This window comes from Anopheles ziemanni, chromosome 2, assembly GCF_943734765.1.
Source record: "Anopheles ziemanni chromosome 2, idAnoZiCoDA_A2_x.2, whole genome shotgun sequence".
NCBI classification, from domain to species: domain Eukaryota; kingdom Metazoa; phylum Arthropoda; class Insecta; order Diptera; family Culicidae; genus Anopheles; species Anopheles ziemanni.
Genome location: NC_080705.1, coordinates 26707738 through 26722359, shown reverse-complemented (window position 1 = coordinate 26722359; position 14622 = coordinate 26707738). Strand labels below are relative to the sequence as shown.

Sequence of the window (14622 nt, the reverse complement as noted above, 5' to 3'; positions counted from 1 at the left end):
TTATTTTCTGCTACAACTTTAGATCAATCGTAAATCCGTTTCTGGAATCGTTTGATTTTTGTTTTTAAATTTAGTTTACAGCGGCACGTTCTATGCATTAACCGTTCCAGTGGAACCGGAACCGCTGGGTTAAAAAAGGCGGGTTCACTATAGTGATGGGGAAACTGAATCCCTACAGAGATTCGAATCTTTCGATTCAAATCCATTCTGAGATCCGGATCTTCGAATCCGAGTCCCAATCCATCATATCATGCGCGCCTACCAAAATTACATTGTCTCTAGATCGACTCGTTATGTGACTAATTCGACTCAAATAATTGTGAGTCGATTCAAACAGTTTAGGATCAAGTCAGAATCGCAACAAATCGAGTCCCAAACCAATCAAATGAATCTTGATCTGATTCGAATCTTTAGAATCCGTCTAGGGATCGAATCTTCGAATCTTCCGAGTCCCGATTCTGCCAACACTAATCTTGACAGACTTCAATAAAAAAGGCGGGTTCACTAGTTTTCGTTTGTAAACTGAAATCTTTGGTATCTTTTTGTCGTGTTTTCTATAAACTATCTACAAAGCCGGCATGGAAATCATAAATCCCGGTCCTTCGGCCCACCAAACTAGTGTTGCACAGAAGATTCGCTCGAGAGATGCAGCTCGGCGCTTTAAATTTGGATCACCGAAACTTGTCGATCTTATGCGAGAGGTACAGTTTCCTCAAGTGCAAAAATAATCCCAATTTACAGTACAATGCATGATTTGTTTATTGCAGAAATGCCGAATTCGAATCAAAGAAGCACGCAAGGACGAGTTCTTACGGAAACGAAACATTGCACAGGAAGAGCGTGCTTTCCTGGAATCGATAGTACGGGAGGAGCTATCTGAACTGGAACATGACATAGCGCTACAGGATCTGATCTACAAGGAGCTCATGCAGGACACGGAGCAGTGGTTGTTCTATGAACAGTCGGAAAACTATCTTATCAGTTCGTACGACACCGAGTCAGTATTCTGTCCCATATGCGAGCACAACGTCCTGGAACTCGACTTTACTGCCAAAACGCTCAAGTGTTCCTGCGGAATAAGACTTCGCTACGACCAAACAATCGAAACATTCAGTGAGCTGATTTCGAAAACCATCACTTCGCATGCTTCGCGCTGCTCGAGCAATCTACAGTTTTTCACGGAACCCCTCGCAGATGTTGAACACGTCCAACTGAATGCATTCTGTCTGTGCTGTGATTTCTACCAAGAATTGACTGATTAGAGCAGCCAGCAATTTCCAGAAGCATTTTTGTTATATTGTCCTTTCTGTAATGCTCATGTTTCTTTTTATCTATGTTGCCCAGTGGTTTGTTGCGTTGGGAATCGTGTTGTACATTTACGAAGCTTCTCGCGGAGGCTAATTAAATTGTAAGCTTTTAAAAAAATTCAATACAATCATACTATTATCATAAATTTCCTTATTTTGTCTGCAGTCATTCATTGTTTCGATTATTGGAAACTTCTCTGGTGCTGCAATCCAAATCGCTAGATTTATTTACTTTTTGTGTCAAACAACAAAATACCACGATAAGGCAAGCTTTGATGGTTCCGTAGAAGATGACATTGTGAAGTTTCTATAGTTACTTTGACGTTGTCATTCATGAGGGTTAGCCAATCAGTGTTGTAGTCATAGAATTGGATTTTTTCTCAATCATATTTTATAAGCCAGTACATTCCATTGAGGATCATAAAATTATAGTATCCAAAACACCAATTTGTTAATGGAATGCCTATAAAAAACTAGAGAAACCACTCCACCATTGGCCCACAACATGAACTAGCGTTGCACCTCTGTAATATTCAAACGCCTTAGGCCGTACACAGAACCGATGTAAAATTGGTTATTTTCATTTCGATAGACACCGATTCAACAGCAACGGGAGATTACGATGCAGTGCAGACGATTTTCCAAATCCTCCGAACAGCATCAGTAGTGGCAATAAACATAGCGGGACTATTTCGTTGATAGATTCAGCGGCGATCGCTTGGAATAATTCTGCTGGTGCCTCGGATACGGTTTGCGTTTGTTTCAAGTTGTTTTGTTTTGCTGTGATCTCGGAATACGATCACCATAAGTGCACCCCTCGTGAAGAAAAGAAAGGTTATCAATGTCGTCGTTGTCAGTGCTCGAGCGCAGAAAAACGTACGGCAGCGTTGACCAGCAGGAATAACAAGGCAACCCGTGCCATGACGACGGTGGAATCTTCCAGGTGAAAAGCGGACATATTTTGATCGAACCTTCCACACACTTGCTGTGGTACCGCGCTATCTTTCTCGCCCCTCCAAACGTCATCGCCTCTTGGTGCTTGCCAACCTAAGCATTGGTATCGAAATAAACCAGCGATTATTGTTGGCTCGAAATTGAACCATTCGCCATCGTCGGGAAGCCAACTTGAGGCCATCGATAACAACTTCCTTCGCTCCTCTTCTGGTAGGCAAACAACTCCGCCGGACGTCACGACAAGTGTGCGCTCTTCTTTACTCGGAACGACAGCGTGCGTAAAGGACAGGCGTTGTTACACGTATTTTTGGGTGAAAAAAGATAGTGACGCGAACGTGGTTCACCAGCAGCAGCAGCTTGTGACCGTTTAGATAGCGATTCGAATACACGGGTTACTTCCAACAGTGGCCAGTGCTGTCCGGTTGCCAGCTAAGAGACGGTGCAGGTCACTCATCCGGGCGAATCGGAAACGGTGCGTTAGTTGAGATAGCTTTCCACGAACGACGCATACACACACGATGGCCGAATGGAGAAAGTCCTTCGGTTACATTACGTGCATTTTGGCGTGCATGTGCACTCGCTAGTGCAAAATTGACAGCTTGGACAACCAGGCATTAAAAGCCGCGTGTTATGAGTAGCAAATGGTGCCAGTAGATCGATTCCATCTCGCAGCAGCATCGTAGCAGGCTACGGAAGTGCCCCCGCGAAAGGGAAAAATCCATATCGAATGGTGGTAACCACAATCAATCTGTGATAAAGTGCAAACCCCTAGACAGGAAGTGTGTTCTGTCCTGCCACTGTAGTTTGTATCGTTTCCTCGCCAGCAGCCGCACATTTTGCCCTGGAGACGGTATGCCGTGTTTTTCTTCTTGTTGTGATTTCTTGCCCCGGTTTTCCACTATCCGGTTACGGTGCTAAAGGTATGTGTGACGCAGTTGTATTGTGTGTTGGTGAATTGTTTTGATTTTGAAGAACCGTCCGTTTCGCTCGGTGGTCAGTTCTGTGTCGCGGGACGGTTCTCGACCGACGTAGCAGCGTGGCAACGATTCCGATTCTACGGTGAAATTGTGTGATAGTTCCGTGGTGACGTTGGTATTTGCGGGTAATCCTATCCTGTCGGTTGCGAGCGGAACGCTGCGAAATGACACCGGGACCAACGACTAAAATCGAACGCACGATGACCAGAGGAGGCGGAGGTGGCGATGGTTCATCGGGCACGGAGGAGCGCAAACGGTGCGCCGAGACAATCCACTCGGGACAGTTCATGGTTTCACACTTCGAAACCGAGGGTGCCGAGGACGACGATGACGATCTCGGAATGCAGATGGAAGACGTCAAGCCGTCCGATCTGATCGCGTCCGACAATGCGGTGGGCCTACCGTTGGCCCCGGCCGATGTTTGTGCCGCTGGTGCCGGTGCACTGGTACCGCTTGCGGCGTCAACCTCATCCGAGCAGAACCAGCTCGCCCGGTACGTGCCGCGACCGCTTCATCTGAGCAGCCGTTCCGCGATTTCGCAGGTCGAAATCGATACGGACCTTTCGACGGTGTTCAACACACTCAACGTGACCTACACGTAAGTATTATCCATTCCCACCCCGGCGGATGAAGCTAATTTTCGATTCTAAACATTCTCAGATTGTAGCGTAAGATCATTCCCGGGATAAGGCGCCCATAAAACCAATCCCAGTTTCTGGAAAACGCGAAGTTGATTTCTTATCAGCGCCACGAACGCGTGGTGACCTGCCCTCGAGCGCAACAGTAATCCACACTTCGAAGCCATTCGCCGGCCTATCGGAACATCTCTCCCTCCCGCCCAAAACAAAGACCGATTGAATTGTACCGATAAGGGCCGTTTTATTCCAACCAGGATGGTAAACCCCGTCCGATGCTCGGTTTCAATTTCCCGCGCACCGAACGCGATCGATTACTATTAATGCGCCTAATCGGTTCTCGATCGATCCTTCGATTATTGTTTGTCCAAACGGATTACACCCGTCGCATAACACGGTTCCGGCCTGCACCTCTATTAGAGGTCGTACAGTTAAGGGCACCGTCGGTTTTTACGATGATGCGTAATTTCGCTGTAAAACGTGCCGCAGCGCCATGTGCTCGGGTTGTTTGATTAGTATTCTTCCATACCATTCGGATAATCTAGATACACTGTTTCAGTTACATGTCCCTCGTCCGTTGGAGCACTTTAACTAGGCTAAAGTGAAAATCGGTATCATTCTTATTTTAACCCATCAAAAAGGTTACCAATTCCCGTAATAGGATAGTTTGTATAGTTTTATAATACAACTGAACTAGATGGATCCGCTACCGACGGCACGTAGGACGCTACAAAAACCATTTTAGAACTACACTCGAATTCTTGGCTATTCTGCCTTCGAAGGCTTCTTTGTCATACAACTTTTAAACCTATGATTTCGATGATCCGGTTAGTAGGCTTTGATCGCAAAAATTCTTGTTTTTTAAGTATGGCTAACTGAATCCTCGTAGTGGGTATTCTGTCTGTCTGTGAAAAAGTATGGTACATGCTTATGACGTAAGATAGTCGTCAGGCGAGAACAAAACAATATGAACAACTGTAACGAACCAGACATTTACAAAACAGCCAATTCGCCTGCCATTTTAGAAACCAACCCACCGCTTCCTAATACCAAAGCACAAGCGATTGTTGATACACCGATAATGTGTGTTCTACAGCGAAATACATTCAACCATCGGCGGTAAGTCTTTAGAGACTACATTTCCGTGTCCCAAGTCCCAACCAAACAGTCGCCAAGTGATAAGAACACCCTTGGTTCGCTCCAGCAAAACCCAAGGGCTGCCTCTTGGTATAGTCCAGTTTTAGAGCCCACACTCTCTCACAGATAACCACCAAGAGCCAAATTATTGGCTCATCTCTTCCCAGCGTTATGTCGGGCACTCGGGTTGAGTCCGTTTCAGCCGGGTTTCATGCTGATAACCTTTCGCGGCATGAAGGTGCATACGAAGCGCGCGCCTCAAGCTTATTCGGCGTCCTGTCCGCCATCGCTGCTGCTGCTATGTCTGCGGTTTGGGGTACTATTGCCATGCGAATCGCAGAAGCTGCCGTTTCGCCGCGGAACCACTGGGAAGGGGTGGTAGTATTTTTCGTAGATTATGTACTTCCACACCCCACACTTGCCATCCCATCCCTCGGACAATGAACTTAACTTATGACTGAAATCGAAGAACAAAAAGAAACGGGGAAGGCAAAAACAACAGACAACAATTGGGGTAACGTATTTTTAACGCACCAGGATCGGCGGATCGATGGTGTGTAAGTACACGTTCAAGGACTACAGCTGATGGGACGATCCCGAGGGGTCCGGGGATCATACTGGCATATCACACAGCTGGTGCGTGCCATTGCATCATTGTGGCCACACGCGAGCATCCATCGGGATCCGCTTATATAAAAATGAACCACCGCTTATCACGGACTTCAACCTTTGGTTTGTCGAAACCATCAGCAACCGTCGACCATAGGCTCCGATTTTTTACCATTCGTTGATAGATCGGTTACCGCTGAGAACAAGGCCCAACGATTAGATTAAAGAAAACAGAAACGGACAAAAAATATTTATGCAAACCATGGCTTTAAGAACGTTTTGTTTTCTTGAATGATTAAATCTCAGTCCACCATTCGCTCTCATGTACTTTTATTAAACGATCGGTTCTCTTTCGTCCAATTTTGTTTCCCTTCTTCCTTTCTTCCCGGTAGTCCCCCCCGCTATTGCGCAATAATAAACAATCTCTGTTGTTTCCTCCAGCGAGGCGGCATCCCTCCTCGCGCATACTTTTAAGAAAGCACAGAACCAACGCCATCACACCCCACTACTAACACAACCATCCACCTAAATGGTTCGCGCCACACCTCCAGCGCAACATTTGGCGCGCAACGTGGTGTGCTACGGCCGTTCTCGGAGACTCGGTTTTCATCGTCAAAACAGGTTGAGTGTATGTATTTTTAAAGTCCGATTTATTTATTTTTTTCCTTCCTTCCCTCGATCGCGTTTTGCCAAGCCGTCGTCTCGAGGGGTTTTGTTGCGAACGGCCTTTCCGACTCGCGCCTTCGTGGAAGTGCAAGTTATGCGCGCATTTTAAATTCCTACTACTACACGAGGGAGAAGTTGTTTAAGTTGTTTGAGTTGTTTTCGCCCGACGGTGGAGAAGGTAGATGGAGTTTGCGATCTGCGCACAAGCGCTTTGGAGGGATACGTCAATGGGAAACATTGGCAATATACCGGTGGACATCGACATCACAAGATTCAAACAACCCAACACGCTGGACTTACGCGAAATGGGATGGATTTTATTTTTAGTACACTGCTCCACCGGTTTCCGGTGCGCGCGCGGAACTTATGTACCCGATACCGTTTCGGTACCCACCCCCGGGGGTGAAAATTGGTTTTGCCTTACACTCCGCCGGTGTTTACCCAAAGCAAAAAACCAGTTCAAATCGGATCGATGATGAAGATGATCCTCTCGAGAGAAAGGAATAAAAAAAGCTTGCGCGCCGTCAACGCGGCACGCAAGACAGCTGAGATCATCAGCTGAGTTTGAGGCCCCGTCCCGTGTTGTTCTTGTTGTTGTTGGGGTGTCGAGAAGAGGTATGTGCATGCATGGTTGTTTTTTTTATCAGTTAGATGTTTTTAGCTACCGTCGGGCGTGTCTTGGCACGCTACGGGAGAGATTTGATTTACTAATTGATTTGATATACAGTCTGCTGCAAGTAAAATCGGACACTCGAAAAATGAGAAGGTCTGCTGTCTTTCCGCAAGCCTACAGCATTCCCGGAACCGAATATTGACCTTCAACGTATACAATTCTTTTCGTTAACTCTTTCACTACGTAAGAAAAATGAAAACGAAATCAAAATCGATTGTTTTACTGAGATTCGGCACAAAATGTGCGCGAAGACCCGAAAAGCGGACACGCAAGTAAAATCGGACAGCTAGGCTTCTTTGCCGTTTGGCACACTGCAAGTGGCTTTAGGTCGTTCTAGTACCACAAATATGAGTTGGCCACTATTGTTCTTTGTAGTTGCAAGGTAGACAACAAAATGAAGAAACAAAAATACTCAAATTTTACACAGAAGCAACAAACTTAAACTTGTTACTATCAGATGGGCTTATGCACAGATTATGATCAGTAAGATGATCCAAACATGAAGGGAAACTACTTACGAGGAAAGCAGAATAGGATTGGATAATCTTGTGAAATGAAAGTTTGTTAATTTCATTACTTAAGCCCTGAGTTTAACTAGATCAATGAAGCATAACCCAGTAACCCACTTGGAAACGTGGGAAGAAGAGTTCTTAAAGTAAGAAAACAATGATTAAATGAAGAAAATTCATCATATATATTAACACAGTCAAAGGTATTAACCATTAGCTTTCATATCAGTTAAAAAAATCTTGAAGTTTGGACATGATTGATCAATCATATGGTATCGTAATTCCGTCGAAGTTCCTGGGAAGCTGCATGTCATACACGGCATCATGAACAAGGTGTATTACATCAATATTTTCAAAATTAAGTCATAACCTAGCACCTAATAACTAACATTTGAAGTAATATTTTGTATTCTATCAAGATTATAATCCAAAACACACATTGCTGGATACTAGATTATGGGTATTATTCAACTGCCCAAACTGCTCACTACCGCCATCCAATAACAATACACTTGTGGGAAACAAAGCACTTGTAGGAACTTATGGTGGTGGTTGTACGACTACAAACCAATTTAAAACTTCTTGTGATAATTGAAAGACGTAAACTAAAGAGTTTATGTAAAGAAAATTACAAAAAATAAGTTGGAAGCACGCCAAAACGGCTACAAGTTATTTTAGCTACAAGTGAAAACTTGAGAAAATACTGAATTTCAAACACTTGTTTTGATTGTTTGCATTGCATAAAGTGAATTGTGTTAGAAACTTATGATAAAAAATCATTTTCAGCTAAATTTTAACCAAAACATTACAAATAATCCTCAGTGAAATAGTAACAATCTTTGTTTGCATTCTCGTCAGCTTATCGTTATTTTTTAGGGTTTTTGGTATGATAATTTGGGTACCTATATATCCAGTACAAAGAACAATAGTGGCCAACTAATAAATGTGAAGGTACAATGACATGCGGCCACTTGAAGTGCGCCAAACGGCAAAGAAACCTACCTGTCCGATTTTACTTGCGTGTCCGCTTTTCGGGTCTTCGCGCACATTTTGAGCCGTATCTCAGTAAAACAATCGATTTTGATTTCGTTTTCAATTTACTTACATAGTGAAAGAGTTAATGAATAGAAATGTATACGTTGAAGGTCAATATTCGGTTCCGGGAATGCTGTAGGCTTGCGGAAAGACAGCAGACCGTCTCATTTTTCGAGCGTCCGATTTTACTTGCAGCAGACTGTACTTGGAAGCTGTCCAAAACAACTCGCAAAACGGCGTTACACCAACTTTTATTAATCGCCTTCGGGATTCCACGAGGTGTTTCGTTTCATCGTATATGGCCAAAGGCGGCTATAAAGTCGATCGATTAAATATTTAAATCTAACTCAAGTTTTGTTCCAAGTGTTCTACGAACTTGAAAACATTGTGAGTATGCGAAGTAAGTTGTTGCATGAACTGTTGCGGGGAATTTAGTGTCCTTCGTGCATGACTGGCTTATATATCCACATGTAAAGATCGGTTGAATACAAACGCAATATCGTAAGTCCCTTACGATATTGAAATAAAATTGGAAAAAGACATCATTTTAACTCATAACCAGCCCAAATACATTGACGAATAAATGTACTAAACAAAAGAGAAAAAAAGGCTATTTAAACATACTTTTCAAATACTAGGATATTATGAAAAAATATGTAATATGTGTAAGTAAATGAAAATAGTAAATGTTTTGGTTTTTAGACCCTGCTCTTCTCTGGTTTTGATTGAATTTTGAATATATTTGAAGTTTCCTTTAAGTCTACTTATGTGGTATAATTTGCCATAAATTACCTGCAGAAAAATGTTTCAAATCGGCAAAGTGCAAACCTATTCCTTCTTTGCCACACCTTCGTTGGGCATCGTGATAAGACTTAACGTTATCTCACCAGGAAATCCTCTGACCAGCAGAATGTGTGGGTTAAATATAGTCCAGTGGGTTAAGATGGGTCGACCGATATGGCACGAATTTAATTATCCCGTTTGTCCTTTCGTTCACATTCCCCAAGCCGGTGTGAAAACCGATAGAGTTATGATAAAAATTACAATAAATTAATACATCTCAAGGGTGACACCGTGACTACGGATCGAAAGTAAGCCCTCGGGTTGTACACCGTTGACATTCCTAGCTATGACCGCCGTAGGTATGATCTATTAATCGCGCCACACGAGGTCCATCGTCCGTTTGCAAAGGCGCACGGCGCCAAGGGAAAGAGTACTCTCGGATTAGATTCCGGTCGTGTAGATGGCCGTTTTTATTTCTATCTTGCGCTGACGGGCGACGGTCTCTACCGACCATACTGAACGTAAAAAGTACCCGAAGTGCACCACGCGACGGCGGGGGTGGAATGGTGCTCCACTTCACCGTGCAATCTTTGTTAGCGCTCGCCAAACCGGGACCGTTTGTTGTGTTGTTTGTTTGATGCACTTGAGAAGCGCGGTTGTTTTGCCCCTTTAATTAAAGAAGGGAGAGAAAAAAAACCTGCTAGACAATTTGCGCAATCTATAGTGCTGCGCAATCCTCTGGTGCTACCAACACATCCACCACCGCACACCACCACAAAGCAAGATACGGGCACGCCTTGCTGCACCACCCGTAATATTCGAATGCAGCTGCACTGCCGGGCAAACAGTTGCCAAATGCACACACACACACCCCACTCTGGACACCCCGGTTCGGAGGGAACCGGTGGAGAGAGGGAGAGTGATAGAGAGAGGGCAGAAAAGAAGGCGGCGTACGACGAACGCGCGAGGGGGCTCGTTTGGTTTGACCATCAATGGTCCGCGCGGGTGATAAAAAATAAAACGTCCGCATCGCGAAACGTGACCCGCGGTTTGCCACCGGCACGCTGGGGGCACGACTGGCGCACGTGGGTTGGGTTTGCTGCGTCTGGTCCGAGCGAACGAACGCCATTCGTCGACATCCGTTAGAATGGCGGGTGTGTGCGCGTTTCGAGCGCAATCGAGCACGTTGAAGTGCACCTTCTTCTTTTCGGCCGCGAGCGGGCTTTCAAGTCGCCTCTGCTACCTTTTGTCGTTACCAGTTTCATCACAATACTTTTATCATCTTTACGAATGTTTGTAGATTCACTTGACGATTATTGGTTAGATCAACTTCCATCGACTGTAATCGATAATAAGGTGTGATAAAGTGATTGACGATCAATACATTTACATCGGCAAAATAATATTTCCTTCAATCTGTCAGCACTGTATCTGTGTAGGACTGTGTTTTTGGTAGAAACATTCCGAGCAATTTGTTACCAATTAGCAATCGCTACTAAATTATAGGGAAGTCAGCAACTACTTCAAGCAACGGTAGTCTACTTCTAGGCGTTTCGAAGGTGTCCTACATACAACCGCAATGCATTCAACGCTCTTCCTAGTATCGTATCATAAATATCTCTGTATATCGAGAGACATAACAAATCACATCCCTGATATGGATTAATCTGTTTAATGTTCTAGGAAATTCCACAGATCTTATCTATCGGTTAGTGAAGGGTCACATCCTCTATTTTTTTAACGGCAAAGTAACATCATCTAATGTTTTGGTTCGTACAAAGCATCCTGAAGTAGTCGAAATTATGTAGAAAAAAAAGCTGACAATTTGCAATTGTTATAAAATTACACACTAAAACTATCTAAACAAAGTTAATTTTGGATGGATCGTATTGTGAAAAAAGCCTTGAAACTGTGAGGCCAGTACCCCACCGGTTTTTTTAATTAGATTATCTTCAATAATTGCTTAACAATTATGGCTAGAAAGTAGTGTACTACAATAATTTACGAAAACATCGTGGGCTTTTATTTTTCTTCTTAGTTTAAATTTGGGACTCTGGGGGTCTTACCGATTGTTTTTGGATAGCCTTCAGGCAATTTTTTTCAGAAATAACCCCTGCGATATAGGATTGATGAATGAACTCAAAGGACGAAAATTTACAATCAGAAATGGTAACCATTTCCTAAGGTTCCATTGTTAAATAGTTCCACCTAACTTAGCTGGGAAAGCATTCAAACCCGAAAACGTTTTATTATGTAGCTGTGATCACAAAGTTCTGATCATTTTTTTAATGATATAAAGAAAACTTAAGAGGTTCCCACTTGCAATGAAATTTTATATTGAACAAGGCAATACTCGATCGCAAACAATGAGTGAACATTCGTCTCAATAGCTTTCGAGCTCGATATCTTCCAAGCCAGGGGTCGGTAAAGTCCGGCCCGCCAGCAAATTTTAACCGGCCTGCTGGAACATTTTTGTATAACTTAAAGAAAACTATTGGAATGAAAAAAAACTTTCGTCACATCTCTAGGATATCTATTTCAAAGTTTATTTTAATGTAGTAAATTGAAAGAGTGCAATATTCAACTGTCGAAAGTATGTGAAAATTTACGTAGTTCAAAGCTAGTGATGATAATAACAACTATTTTTAAAGATTTGAATCAGAGTGAATAATCATCACGATGATTCGAATCTTTAAGTCACTCTTTTGTGATATAAAACGTGTAAAATGATTTGTTAATCTTCGAGGATATTTGAATTCTTAACAGGGATTCGAATCCCAAAAGAGCGAATGAGTGAGTAAAAGAGTTGCTAGTCGCCATAGAGAGTCGAATCCCAATTGGGATAAATAAATAATTTGTTATCCTTTAGGATTTAAACCATTCTTTACTAAGATTTAACTCAATCATTCATTCTTACTCATTACGTACATCACTATTAAAAACACGAGTTGCAGCGAACAATTTTCAAAGTGTACAGCAATCTGAAACTGCATGAACGGAAATTTAGTGTACACACATGAAAGCTATTTAAAATTAAAACTGCAATGCACATATTTATGTTGTTTGTATTATTAACACAATTAATAAGGATAATGTATTACATAAATATTATATGAAAATAATAGTAAAAATCAAGTGAAAATTTAATAATGAAAGTCAAGAAAAATATTCAATTTTATATCACTCCAAAAAGTTAAAACATTTCAGCCATAAAACAAAACATTCCGTAAATGGCCCGCGGTTTGAATTTAGATTTCGCATCCTGCCCCTTTTCGAGAAACGCGTGCCGACCCCTGGTCTAAGCAAAAGGCACCGCTTTGAACATCTTACTGTAAACCCCATTCTTATGAGAGCGGAATGTGTTTAGTTAACAAACGACCAAAAGTGGTATCACCGCTTCGCTTTACTGGCGAAGATGATAAAGTTGTCAATGTCATAGCAAAGAACGTCACGTCACGCAGGTTGGCCGCTAATTGCTGTCTTTATTTTTTCATCTGATTCGTGACGTGCGTGGCTTACGCTACAGTTCCCCGCGGCATACGTCACTGTATATCGAGCGGCAACACCAATTCGGGCCTTCCAAAAATTTTTTTATCTTTTTCCGTGGGATTTTATCTTTTGTTTCCCCTTTTTTCCGCCAGCCAAGGAATGTTTTTTCCCCTTTTGCTTTTTATTATCACAACGTGGTGAAATAGCCCCCGGGGCTGGGATAATATTTGCACAAAACGTATTGCAATGATCCACGATCCGTGTTCGCCTGTCAGTTTACGCGGCGGTTTTTTGTCCCGTCATTATTTGTCGTACTTTTGTTTGTCATCTCTGTGGCGCTTTGCCGCAGCTCGAAACTTTCGGCACCAAGCCTCCCGGGGAAACCCGTTCTGTTTGCCTTTTGTGTGGGTTCGAACTGTTCGGGTTCTTGTAGTACTTCTGATTATCTTATCGATCCAATCGCTAGGGCTTCGGATGGATAACATAATCAACGTCTTTACTGAAATATTTTACTATGAAATGGCTCTCACTCTTTTTTTTTTCTTTGATCTCTTCCAACTCTCCATTGCAGGCAAAAGCTGACGTCCCCGAAATGGAACCCCTTCAAAGGCATCCGTCTGCGCTGGAAGGAGAAGATCCGCTTGAACAACGTTATCTGGCGCTGCTGGCACATGCAATGTAAGTCTTCCGCCAACTGCCACCGTGCCATGCCTTGGCCTTCTGCTACACGCGACTAAAACCTACCTCCCAGCTTCATTTCCCTCGCCGAGCAAGAATGTCTTAAGACACGAGGAAGCACCGTAATGAAGCCGACACTCTGTGGAAGAAAGATAGTCGGCCGTTTGCTTTGTTGCAGGAAGGGGATGTTTGCCTATGCATTCAGTGCAGCACTGGCCCGGGTTCCCCCTCGCAGGGCCGTTTGCTTCTAGTGCGACTCTATTTTTGCACTGGAAATGAAGTGCATCCTCGACACACCCACCTTCCGCGCCATCCGTCCAGACAACTGGCAGTAAACAATCAAACATCGCGTGGCAGTGTATGGCTCGCACTGGAGGTCTAATCCCTCCCAGGCCCACTGCATCGTTTCCCCCCGGTTTTGGTGCAGGTGGCCGTAGCCTCCTCGTGACTGACCCGGAATGTTAAACACTGTAGCAATTCGATCAATCGTTTCGGTGATCCAACACACAATGTTACACCTAATTTTTGGCGCCCGCTATCATATTCGCCTTATCTGGAGTGCGAGCAGGAATGATGATTTTCCTCGACTACATTTCAACTGTAAGTTTGTGGGAAGCGGATAGAACCGGATTGGTTTGAAGATATACCCCTCGTTGGTCCAATATTTGACAGCATGGAAGAAAACTTTTATGGCAGATCTAAAATTTTGAAAAACATTATCCCAACCCTCGCTTACCATCACTTAGTGCAATGGAAAAGTTCTTTTTCGAAAAAAACATCCCCTCGTCCTCTGTTCGGTGCCAAATCCGTTAGGCCCATTGATAAGCCTGCTGGTCAAATATCAGTAGTTGGTAAGGTGAGATTGGTTCTTCCAAGACCCAGCAAAAGGAGGGAACTGTAATCGCTCGTCTCCTGCCCCTACGAGCTCCACATTGGTTTGTGCCTTCCCGCACCGGCACAGTGCACACACTGACCGTCGCGTCATCCGTTGGAGCGAGAGGGGTGGAGCCAAATGCCACAACACTTTGTTGTAAGTTCCACATCGCCCTTCCGGTCCGGCGGCCCCCTTCTTCGGTCAAACCAAAATGGCCAAGCAAAGATAGGAAACGGCGGTACTGTACAACCTCTATGTTACCAAGGCCTCACCGGGGGTGGTGCATCAGCAAATGG

At 43.7% G+C, this 14622-nt stretch overlaps 2 protein-coding genes across 2 annotated transcripts in view; both read left to right on the top strand.

The window, feature by feature from the left end:
* Positions 1 to 553: 553 nt before the first annotated feature.
* On the top strand, positions 554 to 1425 carry LOC131281043 (RIP-like protein). Its single transcript, XM_058310294.1, has 2 exons — positions 554 to 701; positions 768 to 1425. The coding sequence occupies exons 1-2, from the start codon at positions 579 to 581 to the stop codon at positions 1260 to 1262; spliced, it is 618 nt and encodes a 205-aa protein (XP_058166277.1). The 5' UTR covers positions 554 to 578; the 3' UTR covers positions 1263 to 1425.
* A 1977-nt stretch (positions 1426 to 3402) lies between these two features.
* The window catches only part of LOC131283113 (uncharacterized), a 35111-nt gene continuing 23891 nt past the window's right edge, over positions 3403 to 14622 (top strand). Inside the window, exons 1-2 of the mRNA XM_058312686.1 lie at positions 3403 to 3836; positions 13346 to 13452. Of these exons, the coding sequence (XP_058168669.1) occupies positions 3403 to 3836; positions 13346 to 13452 (541 nt within the window). The remainder of the gene's footprint in view (positions 3837 to 13345; positions 13453 to 14622) is intronic.